Source organism: Coloeus monedula (genome assembly GCF_965178545.1).
Source record: "Coloeus monedula genome assembly, chromosome: 6".
In the NCBI taxonomy this organism is placed as follows: domain Eukaryota; kingdom Metazoa; phylum Chordata; class Aves; order Passeriformes; family Corvidae; genus Coloeus; species Coloeus monedula.
In genome coordinates, this window is record NC_138786.1 from 43,216,514 (window position 1) to 43,232,186 (window position 15,673).

The 15,673-nt window shown below is 38.7% G+C and overlaps 1 protein-coding gene across 1 annotated transcript in view; it reads left to right on the forward strand.

The window, feature by feature from the left end:
* Positions 1-15,673, forward strand: part of NRXN3 (neurexin 3) — a gene marked incomplete at both ends in the record, with an annotated part of 923,636 nt that overhangs the window by 38,156 nt on the left and 869,807 nt on the right. Inside the window, one exon of the mRNA XM_082282834.1 lies at positions 4,884-4,937. Coding sequence (XP_082138960.1) covers positions 4,884-4,937 — 54 coding nt within the window. The remainder of the gene's footprint in view (positions 1-4,883; positions 4,938-15,673) is intronic.

Genomic DNA, 15,673 nt, shown 5'->3' on the forward strand with positions numbered 1-15,673 from the left:
TGCTAAATACTAAAATGGGGTGGGAGGGAGCAGGATTCAAACAGTTTCCAAGGTTTCCCATATTTTTTCCTCCACACTGGAAATTGCCCCTAGCAAACCCTTAAAGATGAAGAGTGCTGTTTAACTACATTGTTGTTTTATATCATTGTACTCTGAAGCTACTTTTAAAAAAGTCCTTCTGGCTTCATAAGACTCCAGTCTTATTATTATGTTCGCCCTTTGTGCTTTGTACAATTAGAGCTACTTAATTTTACTATTTTGATATAGAAAGCACACGGTTTACAATTTTTTTTTTTTTTTTAAGAAGTAGTTTGAAATGTTTCTTTGAGATTAAGGGAGTTTAATTTTAAACTTTAAGAAAATAATACTGATTGGGTACTAGGTTAAAGAAATATTAAAAAAACCTTCCAGACCTAAATAGGAAAAGTCAGTTGTGGCAGTCATAAATCATGGCCAGAGAGCAGAGTTTGTGTCTTCTGCCCTCAGCAATGGACATATTATTTTAATAACAAACTGATGTTCTGAAGAAACAGGCTGCTTTCTCTTCACATTACTGCTGAATGTTCAAAGGAGCTGGGTCTCCAGAGGCTGAGTACAAGCAGCTGTTTATCATTACCTAAAAAAACCCGTTGAGAGTTTTCTTCTGAAGCCGTGTGCTTGTCCTTACTGTCACTCATGTTTGAAGTTCAGGAATAGAAAGTCACCAGATTCTAGACTTGAACATAAAATTTCTTTACAGGCAGATAAACCATTTATTCTGAGGTTTTCCTAAACTTTTTCCAGACCACTTACTATGCACCATTTTGGTTGGGCAGCAGTTCTGTCCAGCCAGTAAATTGTTATAAGGAGAAGCAGATTGGTTTAGAAAAAGCATGCAACCCCTTGGCCATTAGAGCTCATGCAGGTTTTTATCAACTTTTTCCATGTTCGACACTTGCTGGGTTTCCTTATAGCTGAGGCTATAATCAAAGTTCCTTGTTGAAAAAATCTAAGATTAAAAGGAAAATATGTTTCACCTGGATTTAGGTGGAAAATCAGATTTTCTTATTTGGATTCTTCTGAAATGAGATGGCTATTGGCACAAACAATGGTAGAATATGTGAATAATGTGCTTTGGGGCCTAATAAGTTCATTTGTATCCTGAGCCTGCTAAAAATTTGCTTGTCTTTATGACTGCTGCCCAAATAGCATGGTGATAGGTGTCTCCACTGTTCTGGTTTGGCCAAATTTAGAAATATATCCTCTGAGAGAAGGCAGGTCACCACCAGCCCTCCCCCACCAGGTTCGGGAAAAATAAATTTTCCTCAAAGGAAAGTGAAGGAGATAAAAACTATTTATTTAACAAACACATGCGAAAAGGAAAATAATGCTAAATAATAAAATCTTTTGCTGTGGAGAAAAAACCTGGGAAAGTGTTGGAGTCCTCCCTTTGGTCTCCTTGGAGCTGGGGCTTTGCCCAGGGCCAGGCCCTCTGTGCTCGGTGGAAAGTCCTCCTGATGTGCTCTGACTACTGAAGCAGTCCAGTAGAAAAGGGAGAAAATCCGAAATTCCAGGAAAGGAAAAAAAGTTCAACTCTCAGTCTCTCTCCGGAGAAAAAGAAACTGAAACTGGCCAAAAATTGACCCGGGAGCAGCAAGCCGGGTGCCTCCTTCCTCCCCTGCTGCAGCTGGGAAAAAAAATTTGCTATCTCTGTGTGACCTTGGACAAGCTGCAAACTACTTTGAAAAAGTTTTGCTCAGTTTTTCCTTCCCCCTCTCAGGCTCAGTTTAAAGGCATAGAAAGGCACAAAAATTAATTTCTGGGCATAGGGCAGCAATATGGGATACACATAATAAAATCACCCCAAGACACCCACTGATCTGGAAAAATCTGGTCTAGTTTGCAGGTTTGAAGAATTTGTACAGCTCTGGCATTGGTTTGTTGGATGCCATATTAATTTCTTACAGTCCGATAGCAAGTGTTACCCCATTCCACCTCTAGTGGCTTTGACTTTTATGATTTGAAAATTGTTTTAGTATCTTGTCATGTCTTGAAACTGATGTAAAGGTGAGACAACTATGTCAGTTCATGTTTTCCACGTTGATTGTACTCTGGCTAATTTGAGGCCTTTGTTAGACATGCTGCAAATGTCACAGATTTTATATCTCAATGGCTGAAGGTTTTGGTTGTTAATGACATTTTCTTGGAGATAAATACACTCATTTTCACTCCTACTTTAAACTGCAAGGCAGGAATATTTTCAGATGAGAAAAGATGATATTTTATTTCATTATTTGTATTATTATTTTATCTAATAATGAATCTGGAATTCTGTTGGTGTTCTCTTTGTTAAAATAAGGGTCTCTATCAGTGGACAACTTATAATAGTGTTTCTTTGCTCTGTCTCCAAATCCACCCTCCTTTTTCTTCCTATTTTAAAAAAGAAAAAAATAGCATTGAGGGGGAAGGCGTTATTTTTCATTAATCTCCCTGCTTTCATTGTCCAGTTGGGACTAGAAGATCAAGAGATACATACAATACTAGTACCACAGCTGCTGTGGTATTTCAAATCTATGAAGAAGCAGGAAATGCCAGAGTATTTCTTAGGGATACTTTTGCAGGCATTTGAACCAAGGCCACATGGGGGGCCACAATATTGCGTTTATTTGGGAGCATGCTCACTCCTCCACTGCGGCCAAAGGGCTTGTGGGGATGCATCTGGCTGATGTACCTGACAGATAGGGCACATGGCACTGGCCTTCTGTCGATAAGGACAAAAAAGGGTGTTGATATTCCTGACATTTTATGATTTTTAAACCTCCTCTGTGGCTGGCGGAGAGAAAATGGATCTTCTTATGTATGATTTAGGGCGTTTAACGTAGACTCTTGCTTTGAACCTTCTCTGGAGGTTTCTCTTTGTTTGTGTCCAAGTGGACAAACCCCCTGCCATCCCCAGCAGCTGCACCTGTTGGTGCGGGGCCTCTTAGGTATGACTTTCCTTTCCCACAGTGTACAAGGCCTCAGGATCCCCATCTCCGCTTTGGATCTGATGTCCTCTCCCTGTTCAGCCAGCTTCTGCTGCATGCCATACTGACATGCTTCTAGCCTTTTCACTTCTTTTGCCATTGGTACAGGGATTCTGTGCATTGTAGGTACTAACAATTATACTTTTGTCTTCCTGCCTTTTATGGTAACGTTGAAGTGTCTGTTTGATCAGACCTAAGATTTGCCTGTCAAGAATGATGAGGTCAGTGGCCATAAATAGGGACACAAATTCAACCCACTCTCCTCACAGGGCAAATGATTCACTGAATTATATCTTGTAATTTAAACCAGAAGTGTCCTACAGTATCAAATCTGCTATGTTTATTGATAGCTAAAAGACCTAAAAAAATCGAAACCTATGTTATATTTCTGATTATTTTTCTAAATCCACAGTAATCTTCAAGAACATTAAGGTATTTGCATTCCTTAGACTGTACAATTATTAATCCCCTTATCTGGCTTGAAGTTCTCTGTGGGCGAACATATTCTTAGGATGATCTGGATTTTAGATTTCTTCAGCCATCGCAAAGGAAAACCATAAAAGAGAAAGGAATAAACAAATTCAAACTCAGCATGCTTCTTGTTGAAAATTCTCGTTCTAATAAATTAATTTGACCTCTCAGCCTCCGTGAAATTAAAAAGTCACAGCCCTGTTTGATTAAAAAACTGACTTAAAATATGGGGTGTGTGGTGTGTGTGCATGTATCGAAGCCCCTGCCATACTAAGTGCTATGAGAGGTAGGAGATGTGAGGAGGAATCGAGCTAAGGGAAGTTGGTCAGGGAACCAAGTATGAGAGGGGTCCCTTACGGCTTGAGTGTGTAGGACTTGATTTCTGTTATGTTAGTTCTGTGATCGCTTGTGTCACAAAATTGACTAATGGGTCACTTCATGCTTAATGGCTTGGGCATGACTATATATACAGAAATATCTAAACAATATTTGTATGAATACATTACAGTAAACATATTTGGAAATTGGGCTTGATTGAAACAAGCAAGGTTTGTGCCAGAAAGAATTATCAGAGAGTGAAGCAGCCCGAGTAAACACTACAACCTCATCTACAGAGCTGACAGTGACTGTCTCTGCTGAGAGGAACTTGCTGCTTTCTGGATTTACCTTCAATTATGAAACTGAAGAGTAGCTTTAGCTATAGAGCCATAAAGTAACACACTGTCCTAGGGAACTGAATCTGCAGCTCTTCCTAGAAAGTGTGTGGAGGTGTATTTAAATAGGTTACAGGTAATTTTTAAAATCCTTGCTATGTCTGGTGTACTGGTGTCTAATTAGTAAGTGTAAGCAGTGTTGATAGACTCCTAGAAATACATGATGAAGCCACATGTTCAATAATGATAGCTTTGTGTGTGTCTATGCATTTAGAGCAGAGATTTCATCTGAAGCAGATGTGGTGTGATCATGGCCTCCCTTTTACTGACCACTGCAATCTTGAATTTAAAGTCTTTAGCCGAGGAGAAATTATTTCTCTATCTCTCCAGAGGAACAATGGGTCACTGCAGACTGTCATTGTGGACCTTGGCTTCCATAGCCCATTTAGCTATACAGGTGTGCAGTGCTTCTGGAGTCGCCTCCCCAAGGGATATGCTGAACCTCAGACACAGTTCTGCCATGAACAGCAGGTTTTTTTCTACCAGTGACAGATGCTTTCCTGCTCAGTGTGAAAAGCAGCACCTGAAAATGTTTGTGCCCTGTGTGCTACAACCATACTTGGTCTAGTTCAAGTGTGCGAGCTCCAGTCCTGACGGGTATTGGACTGTGACCAGTGTGCATGGATATTACTGCTTCTTTTCAGATTTGTTCTTTTTCTCTTACTTCCTCTCTCTCTCCCTCTCTCTCTCTCAGGCCTCTCACACCTGATGATGAGTGAACAAGGTAAGTCCTTCCACTTTCCTCTTCGTTTCAGTCACTGATCACGAAAGAGCTTTGTCCTTGCTGCTTTTCTGGGCTGGGCTTTGCATAACAAAAGCAGCTCAGTGTACTGAGTGCCAGTCAAGCCATTTGCATTTTTGCATCTGTGTCCCACGAGCCAAGGGTTCATGTCAACCTGGGACTCAGATGCCCAGGAGGGAGCATGAAATGATTCCATGGACAGTAAAAAGGTATGCATCCTCTTTCCATGTAGCCCACAACTATTTTATCTTGCCATTTCTTTCTTCTTGTGCCAGCTGTAATGACTCCCACTTCTGCCTACTAAATGTAGACCTCAGTGTTGGTCTTTATTTTAAGAGTACAATTATTACAAAAAGTATGTTAATTCCCCTTGTGGCATGATCCTAACTCATTATGAATCCTGAAGAAATTTGCATATAATGGCCTGTAAGTCCTGTGTCTGCAATTTAAAATACTCAAATATACACAGAACAAAATGGTTGAGAAGAGCAACTGGGCTAACCTCATATTGGTCTATAAATGGGATCTAGGCCCGGATCAGAGATTACATTTTAATATCTCAGCCTGCACTTAGTTACAGATCTATTGGCTGTGATATGATGGGATAATTAGTTCCGTTTTGCACTATGAGAGCGTGGGGTAACAAGCTGGTGAGAACAGATAAAGCAAAGAGAATTGTGGTTCTGTTTTCCTGTGATAGTGCCAGTGTCTTACTGATGTGGGTAAACTGGACTTAACAGCATTCCTGATGCCTTCTAGTCTTGTGAATGCAGGAGTCAAATCATTTAAGACTTAGTGCAAGGTGTATGCAAATGGTACTCTAGGAAGTCCAGACCAAGTGTTTGTCTATGGGAAGAAAATGTATGTTTTGACTCCAAAGCCTGATGAAGCTTTCCTAGACTAGATGTACACAAAAGTTTTTTTGGCATTAAGTAAGCATGTATCTGAGGATGGACAGTCTGAGGAGTTAGTAAGATAGTACATAGTGCCTGTGAAGGCTAAAGAGTAAGTGCTTGAGTAAAAGAGACATAATTTCCATGTATCTCAGTGAAATGTAGAGAGACATAAGACATTATCAGTTTTTATTCTGTATTTCAAGACAGATTTCTGCTCTGGGGCCCTGAAAGTTTAAGTAACAATCAGAAGTGAAGTAGGGGCTTACTTATCAGTTTCTGTACTGCTTAACATCCCTGCGTGGTAGGAAAGGTTGAAAAATTGGGCTCTTTATAGGTGTATGTCAAGACCACGGTGTTTGGCATGTGGAGCATCTGACTAAACTCTGGAAAGCGTTGAGGTCCTTCTCTGTCCCCACTTACTGTTCAACTGGGCTCATGGCTCAGAGGTCGTGCTTGTTGAAGGACCATCCAGCAGACAGGTCCATTCAGCATGTCTGAGTTGCTCAGGATGCAAGCTGTTTTGACAGAGGAAGGCATGTTGGAAGTGATCAGAATAGTTGATGGCCACTCATTCTCAATAACACTGAACATTTCTTTATAGTAGTCTGTGATTTAGCACTGGATTATGTAAACTGTTGCACTTGGCCATTTAAATTACAAGTTGCAACCCAGCTGGCTCATGAAGACTTGCATGACCTATTCAGGCCAGTCATCAGCACTTTCTAAACTCCCTCATTTGGCAAAAAAATGTGAAAACTATTGGCTTCTGGCAACTTTAACCACCCTTGTTTATGTATGACACATCAGGGAACAGTGGCTTCTCATTTCTTGCCAACAAACTCACAGATAATGCCTTTTGATAAATATTTACTCTATAAAAATATGATGGATATAAAATATGTAAATGTATATGTATGAGTAAATATGCAATGTCAACGTTATATATAAATACATTAGCTCTGGTGGGTGAGATGTGTTTAGCAAATATATTGCAATGAGATTTATTTTTTTCCTGTCCTATTCTGTTGTTTACCTTGCTGTTTTGAATTTGACGTGGATTGAGGCATATCACTGGCATGGTATTGCATGAGCAGCTTGCATTTCTCAGTAGAAAATCAAATTAAAGCTTAACCAGGCAGCTGCTGATTGTACTGTCAATGGTTTAAGCTTTGCTTTGTGCTTTAGTTGTGGTATGTCTCTTGTTTTTCCCTTGACATTATGTTTTGTTGGGTTTGGCTGCTAGATAAATATGCTCATTTCCTTGTTTTTCTAAGTATGGCCAGTGACACATTTTTCTGGTTTTTTATGCTTCCTTCTTCTGTTCTCTTTTGCCTCCTTCGTGGTGGACACCTCTCTTGTTCCTCCTCTTAACTGGATGCACACCTTCCTGTCTGTAGGTAGAAGTAAAGGTAGAGATCACATTCTTTCTATGACTTCATTGCTTGTAAAATGTTTGTTGATGGGCAAATTGTATTTTTACGAATGCGTTTCATATTGGAACTTAATGCTTTTATTTTGAAAAGTCTGTTAACAATCTTTTGTATTCAATTATGGAGGAAATATTTATTAAGGTGAATGCTTTGAGGCCTTCCTAAGAGATGTTATTTTCTCTCTATTCACACTAAATATGAGCTGTGCAGTGTCAGGGCATCTATAGCAGGTGATGCTGGGGTGTGAAGGGTTTGTCAGTTCAGTCAAAGACAGAGCCATAGGCCAGTGAGCTGATCCTGCTGACACACACACTAGAGTGATGCCACTGCTGGTAGTTTTGCTGCTGGTGTTGGTGGCAGCAGAAACTGGGCTTGCTCACTACCCTTCAACAACGGAAGTTTTTTTACCTATTGTTTCTTCCCCTGGCTCTGCTTCCCATCCTTTCTATTAGCACTGAGGTGTTTTTCAAAGAAATTGAGTTGCAAAAAAGCTGCGGAGGAAGCAGAAGTAATCAGTGCTGCTAAACAGAGAGGTCCATTTCCTTTGCAGCCCAGTACAGCACAGGGCATACAAGTCTGCTCTGGGGCTCCAACTTGCTCTTCAGCAGTTCACACCTATCTTAGGCATGCAGAGGGCAGTCATCAATCCCTTATCAAAACTGCCGAAAAGGCAAAATGCTGCAAACTTGCTATGGGTCTTCAGTTGGAGTGGAAGGAAAAGTGAAGATTGATTGATTGATAAATTATAAACATGGCTTGAGAAAAATTTTTTTTTTTTAAGCTATTTTCCAATGAGAAAGATAAAAAGGTTTTGTTATGCTAAGGCTTACTCTGTTTCAATGAATACACTGCTGAAGAGTCTGATCTATTTATTAGCATGATTTGAACATGTTGGAGGATGTTGCTTGTGTCCATGCCAGTAAGACATTGGGGAATGAAATGACTAGTTGTGCAACTATGAATTTGGGAGGGATATGAGCTCAGAGGATTTGTTCATAATAACTTTCCTTTGAGGCACAAGCAGTCTCTGCTCAATAATTACTACTTCTGTAATACCTGAATTCTGGGGAGCACAATGGCATATTAAAGACCTCAATTTGCATGATTCCTTTTTCTGATGCCCAGCTTTCTTCTAACAATTTTGTATTGTTGAATTCTCTGTGATGGAGTACATTATGTAATCCATATTATTTGTTCCGTTTTGAGGTTGGAAAAATATTCCAATAATTAATTTCATAGTTTTTCTATTCTCTCCAAACTTGGGTGATGGAGGGTAATACCTAGGCTGTACTCAGACCTATATTCTCAGCAAGAGGTGAACATCAGAACATAATAATTACATATATTCACTGTAAAAAATATGAGAACTTGAAGCTCTAAGCACACCATATAAAATGTTACTGTGCCTCAACACAGCTGCCAATAATTCAGTTAGCTGATGTATGGCTTAGTGTGATTTAAGGGTCAGTGTAGATCAGGTCAAGTCTTGTGTGATGTTAGTTCCTGTTCTTTTCTTGGGTGGCATTTATGCTTCAGGCCAGCCTGTGCAGGACTAAGCTGAAAGTCTTTTCCAAAGCAAATCTCCTAACTGAGTTGGTAGCATGAGGGTTGTAACATATAGTCCACAATTAATTCATATGTACTGAAACTTAATTTATTGTGTCATTGAGTGAAAATATAATTTCACTTCCCAGCTATGTGTAGTTTTTAGCTGTAGTTATAGCAAGTGACTTTGTCAGAGAACCATCAGTCTGTGTGAAAAATGGCACTACTTTCAGAGGGCTCAAACTGTAATTTTGAACGCACACATGGCTTTCAGCTCACAGAGAAAGTGGTACCAGATGTCTTTAGTGCTCACATGGAAGGTTCATATTTTTTTGGCATTCTTGTAGTTTTTAGTAAAAACCGGCAACAACTCTGTCTCATGTCACGTATGTAGCCAAAGGATATGATGTATTTGATTTAATTTTGGATATGATGTATTTGATTTCATAAAACTTCTTCACAACGTTATAGCAGTCTGTGACCTTGCATTCATCATTTAAAGCAAGTGTTTGATTAGTTGTTTCCACTCCAGTAAATAGGCTTTTTCTGCATCTATCCTTTTTAAAATTTTCAGGAGATTTTGATTTTTTTTTAATAAGTTCCTGGAAAGTTGAAGAAGATGAAGTGTATGTGTTCTGGGGTAATGGCTGGAGTACTTGAGATACAGACAAGAACCTGGATATCACTTGCATTTTAACCTGAACTGAGTTTTCAGGTTAAATACATTGAGTTTTTATTTGGTATATGGAACTGGTCATGGAGGTGAGGTAAATGTGTGATGAGCAAGGAGGACTTTTGTTTAGTTTGGCAAGAATTGCTGAATATGACTTCTCGTCTGGAAAGGTACTGGCAATTAAGGAACAATTATATTAAGTTTACTTCCCTAACACTTCCCCACAAGTAAATGATATCAAAGGAAATTATAAATATCCAACTCTAATTTGCTACTGGAGTTAATGTGTAATTACCTTCCATATTCTTGTTGTCTTGAAAGTCTTTGTTAAGGAAATTATTATTTGCCGTTTTGCTACCTTCCACCATGTGGGTTTTGTTTTACCATCAGTCTTGGTTTGGATCTGGCTTCTACTGAGGCTCATGTCTCCTGTGAAAATTGCCTGTATTTCTGGTGGGAATCTACTATTTTCAGTGAATTAAGTCCTTTGTCTCTTGAAGGCAATAGCAACATTCACATTGAATCCAGTGGGCCAAGAACCAAAAGAACTGGAACGTCCTAAATGTCCTCTCTGACACAGAGAACAACCAGTGAGGCTGGTTTCTGAGTGTGCACAGGTCACCCTGTAGCACCCATGCTGTCTGCAGACTGCTGGTTCTTCTCTAATGCATGTAGCTCCTTCCTTCCTTCAGTAGTTGTGCTCGGTGTGAACTACACAGCTGCCCACTCATTTTCAGTATGAAGCAGGTTTTTTCTTAATTGTTAGAGAGAAGTGAAAGAGTGGGATCTTTTTAAATGCGTGTTGTGTGGACCAAAGGCTACTGTCAATTTCCCCGTTTAATAATCAGCATTGCAAAATCAGATTGTCTGCTTTGGTCCTACCTGCTCTTATCTAAAGTAGGTTTTTTAAGTCTTGCAAGGTTTAGCATTGCTCTCAGAGAATGAGGTTCTTATTTCTTTGAGATGTTCAATAATATTGACCTGAAGGTAATGGCACAGGAAAAATGAAATAGCATTTGTGGGCTTGAGTAGAAGGAAATGACTGGACCTTACTGATCTGGAAAATATTTTCAGGTTCTTTTTCACCAGTAATACCATTAGGATTTGTATTGGCTTGCTTCAGAAATAGTGTAGCCAGTAGGACCAGGGCAGTGGTCATCCCCTGTACTTGGTGAGGCTGCACATTGAATGCTGTGTCCAGTTCTGGGCCCCTCAGTACAGGAAGGACATTGAGGTGCTGCAGCCTATCCAGAGAAGGGAAACGGAGCTGGTGAGGGGTCTGGACCACAAATCTCATGAGGAGCAGCTGAGGGAGCTGGGATTGTTTAGCCTGGAGAAAAGGAGGCTTGGAGGACCTTCTCTCTCTCTACAACTACCTGAAAGGAGGCTGTAGCAAGGTGGAGGTCGGCCTCTTCGTCCCAGTAACAAGAGATAGAATGAGGGGAAATGTCCTCAGGTTGCACCAGGGGGGATTTAGATTGGGTATTAGGAAAAATTTCTTTATGGGAAGAGTTGTCAAACATGGGAACAGGCTGCCCAGGGCAGTGGTTGACTTGCCAGTCCTGGAGATGTTTAAAAGATATATAGATGTGGTGCTCATGGACATGGTTTAGTAGTGGACTTGGCAGTGCTGGGGGTTGGACTTGACCTTAAATGTCTCTTCCAGTCTAAATGGTTCTATGGTTGTATGTGAGTAAGTCCAGCTGAATGGCCAAGAGTTTATGCAAATGTTGGAGTGAAACATCAGGCACAAATTAAATCATTTGTACTCTCTAAATATCTAATTATACAATGCGAAAAACAACACTACATTTGTCTTTCCAGCTTTGGCAGTGGTTTTTAAACTCTGCTTTGCCCTGTAAAGTATCTTAATATTTGGGTTTTAAATGTGAATATTGTATGGTTTTGGTTTCTACAATTAACAGTATTAAGGAAAGGACTCTAAAATATGTGTGGTAGTGGGTTTGTTTTCCTTTGGTGAGAAACAAATCCTGCGTTATTATAAGGATGGTGACTTTTAGTTTTAACTTTACTCTTAATGGCTATTTAAAAAAATCAAGCATTTTATTTTATGGTTAGCGAATACTGAATATGCAAAACCTCTCTGAATTAAAGCCCCTTGAAGGAACATGTTATTCTTCTGGAATAAATTTTTTTAAGTGAATTTTTCCTGCTGGTTTAATGTTTTATTTAGGGAAAAAAGAAATATTTTCATGTAATTTGTCAAAGTCTAATTAGAGGCGATTGATAGTTGATGAATTTCAAATGTAAGGCATTGGGTGGCATTTCTGCAAGGCCTTCATCCTATTTCTTTATATTCCAGTGGTGATGACATTTTCTAAAGTTTGGGGAATGAAGTCACTTAAATGTTCCATATCAGCTAATGCAAAGGAATAGATGTTCTATTCTTCTTTTTATGAATTATTCTTATTATACATTATTCTTCTTTGTAATACATTTGTGAACGCAAACATATGACACATTAAATAGGACAGTTCTGGTAAATTATTTTTGTTTCTGCTTATGAGCTTGTGTTCTTACAAATATTGTGTATGCATAAGATATTTAATAATATCTTACGTAATAAGATATTATTTAATTGTAATTAATTTTAATTTAATAATGTAGGTTATAGGTATTTAATTTTTTGTTACATGTTTTCATTCTGCCTTGTTTTAAAACTGTGTCTTTCTGATGTGTGAATAAACAGCTGATTCTTCACTGGCTTTCATTTTCATTAAGAAGAATGATTCCTGTGAGCATTAAAGGCATTGTGGTTGCATTGTGTGTAAACAGGAGCTAAAATATTGTCGTCTTAGGCTGTATTGTAGTTTTCTGTTTTCAATGAAGCTCAGGTTTCTCTTTGCCCAGAGAGAGTATTTAATTGATATCATTGAAAGATTTTTTTCTTCCCCCTTCCTCTGTTTTCTTCATTTGAGGCATTCAGTGGTGTGTAGAGATGCAGAGGTAGCAAAACAGGCCACGTGCTTTGTAAAAGGCAGGCTAATAGCACTTTTGATGGATGTCTGATTTTTAAAGTGCTGTATCTTTCATTAAAATTTACATGTAAAGTAAGGGCAAGCACAGTGACATGAAAGCTAATGCAAGTTGCACATCTTGACATAATAACAATCACAAGAAACTGGAGATCCCAGATGGCAGCTTGGCCTTTGCCATCCTTTTAATAAGCTACTAACTGCTAATTATTGCGCTGTTACGGGAAAGTTAATTTACTGTTGACTCTTAAAGAGACACTGTGCATTTTCCTGACATTCAGGTTTTTCAGTTTAGATTTGAAAGTGTTTTTTCTCTGTAAATTGAAGCCCTTCCAGTGGATGGTAACAAAGAGACAAAGAAACAGAGCGGGAAATGACACATAATAAGCTGTGTGTTTTTTTGATAATAGCAGAATATAGGGTTGTGGTGGTTTGGGCCTTTCTAGGACATGGGTTTATAGCTGAAAAGTACACCAGCATGTATATTAAATCTAGGATTTAAGTTTTGCATTTAACAGCAAGTGCAGAGTTAGTATTATTGCTAAAAATAAATAGAACGTATTTCCCTTAAATAATTGAAGCTTGGGATTCTGAAAATAAGATAAACTAGAAATAGAAAATCAAAATTACAGGTTCATTTCTTTCACCAGAGATGATTGAAAGGCAAAATTCCGACTCACAAATCTGAAAGCTAAAATGTCTACTATATTTTCAAAAAAATTCTTCATTTTAATGTTACTTACCTTGTTGTTATATTACAGGGAAGGAGTGTTATCTGTAAAACATAAAATTTTTTGAAGTGATCTTTTTCTTCCAGTTGAAATGGACATTCAGTAATGAGACCAGTCAGGGAGAAGTTTTGATCTAAGAACCTATTTAGGAATGAAGGAACAGCTGCAGTTTAAATGGACTCTAATTCTCACAGTTAACGCTGTTTTGTGAGCACATGATTGTCTGTGATAACGTTTGGGAGGAGTGTGGTGGGTAATAGCTTTTTTCCTGGGCTTTATGGTAATGCAGCAAAGTGATGATAATGCCATCAGGAACTGAAATAGACCTTGTCACACACATCAGACAGTCCTGCAAAAATAGGAAACCCTATGAAAGAGGGGAGTTTCCTGTTTTAAGGCTCCTTGTGGCCTTCTGTGGACTAGACAGATAACGTTATGGTATTGAACAGTTTAGAAAATATGTGCTGTGTAAGCTGGATCTTATGCATTAAAAATTAGAGCTTACAAACAGCAGCCTTTTTTGCTGTGCTTTACCAGCTGGTAAATATTTTGACTAGAGATCAGGGAATAACACGCCTTGCAAATGGTTGTAAAACTATTACCTTGAAGAAGGTCATGCTTCCTCAAATTGTCTAATATAATACACTCAGTATCATGTGTGCCAGTTATTAATTCATGTCTAATGGTGTGTGATTTTCCCCACATCAGTATTGTGGGTTTTGATTCTGATTTGGGCAAAGAACATCTTCCTGTGACACTTAGCACCCTTCATTTATTTGGCTGTACTCACCCTTTCATGGAGGTAGAGCTTCTCCTCATGCTGGTTTTCATTTCCTCATTTGTTTCAAGAGCCTTGATAGTTTTGAGTGCATGTATAGAAATCAGTACTGATAGGCTATGAAATAAGGGAAGATAATAGAAAATACCACTGCAGAGAGCAAGGAATCGGGTGTGAATGCAGCACTCACAGGTTGTGCCATATTCATTTGTTTTGAAAGCTTTTTTGTTTTGGAATTTTAGTTCCTGATAACCTACTCTGCAAGTTGCTGTGCTGAGTCTACTGCGTTCTCTAAACAGCTGGAGAAGCCTATAGAAATTAATGGTGTTTTGCAGTTGGGAATATGTTGTGTACCTGCAGGGATAAAGTCCAAAAATTCTGTTATAGAAGGATTTTCTGTGACATATTGGTCTTATACTAGATGTGCTTTTTATACTGAGAGGTTTGTTGCAAGGGTATTAAGAGCCATGTTCTTCACTGCTCTGAAAGCATTTTATTGTGGTATACCTGATACTGAAGGAGAGGAAATGCACTGATGTAAAAGAAATAGTGCAGAGAGGAATCTGACTCTAAAACTGTTCCAACACTAACCTGAGGGATTTTGGATCATTCTCACTAAATAGTGGCCTTAGTTCTCTTGTTAAACACTGCAAAGCATTTAATAGAAATGGTTCTTTACCAGCACTGCTTTGTGGGGAAAGGCTTTAAGCAGAACTGGTACTTTTAGGATTTGTGTACACAGTTGTCACCATTAAAAAGTCAGTAGCATTTGCCAAGCAGTACCACACAGTGGTGCCTGAGAAATCGCCTCCTCTCCTACAGTAGAGCAAGAAGATGGTATGTAATATTTGTAGGTAAGTGTTTATGATTTGATTCTGTCAATTGCATGCATTTTAATCAAGCTTTTCTCTCAAATCACAGTTTGATTGGGGAACTGCTTATGGGTCAGATTCTTTCTAAAGCAAAATGTGATTCCTTTTAATTGACCAAATTCTTTTTATTGAAGACTTTAAAAAAATTCAGTATTTGCTCTAAAATAATATATCTTTGGGATTTTTCATTGTTAGTAGTGGCAACAAAAATGTATAATATGTTAAAATAATTGTATTTTAGACGGAACTGTGGTCTTATTAGATACAGTGAATTGTATTAAGCCAGCATTATGAAGCATACACCTTTATTCCCCTAATTACTGGTATATTAATAATGACCAGGTTGATGATGAATGTTCTGATCACCAGCTGGGATCAGATAATTACATTTGATTATGTAAAGAGTTAGTTGCTCTAAGCCTTGAAATATTAAAACTTGGCTAGAATAAATATCACTGAAGAACCTTTGTCTTTTACATGTGTATTCAGCTGCCTGTTCTTTGAGCAATTCTTGATTCACTCGATAATGTTGGGAATCAAACTGTGAACAGTTATTTTCCAGCCCTGTGAATGTTGATAAAAGGATCTTGCATAGCTGTTGGCTTGTCCTGTGAGGGGAGAGCACATTGCTGCATCGCAGCGCAGGGATTACAGGCTCTCGCTTAGCTCTGCATTAAAGATGTTGCAAGCTTTTGTAAAACCCAGGGCAGCCCTAGCACCGCTGTGCATTTGCATTTCCCAGCTCTGACGAAGGGCACACACATTTCAGGCACCAGTGCCTTGCAGGACTGGCCAACTCCATCATCCAAATAATATATTTA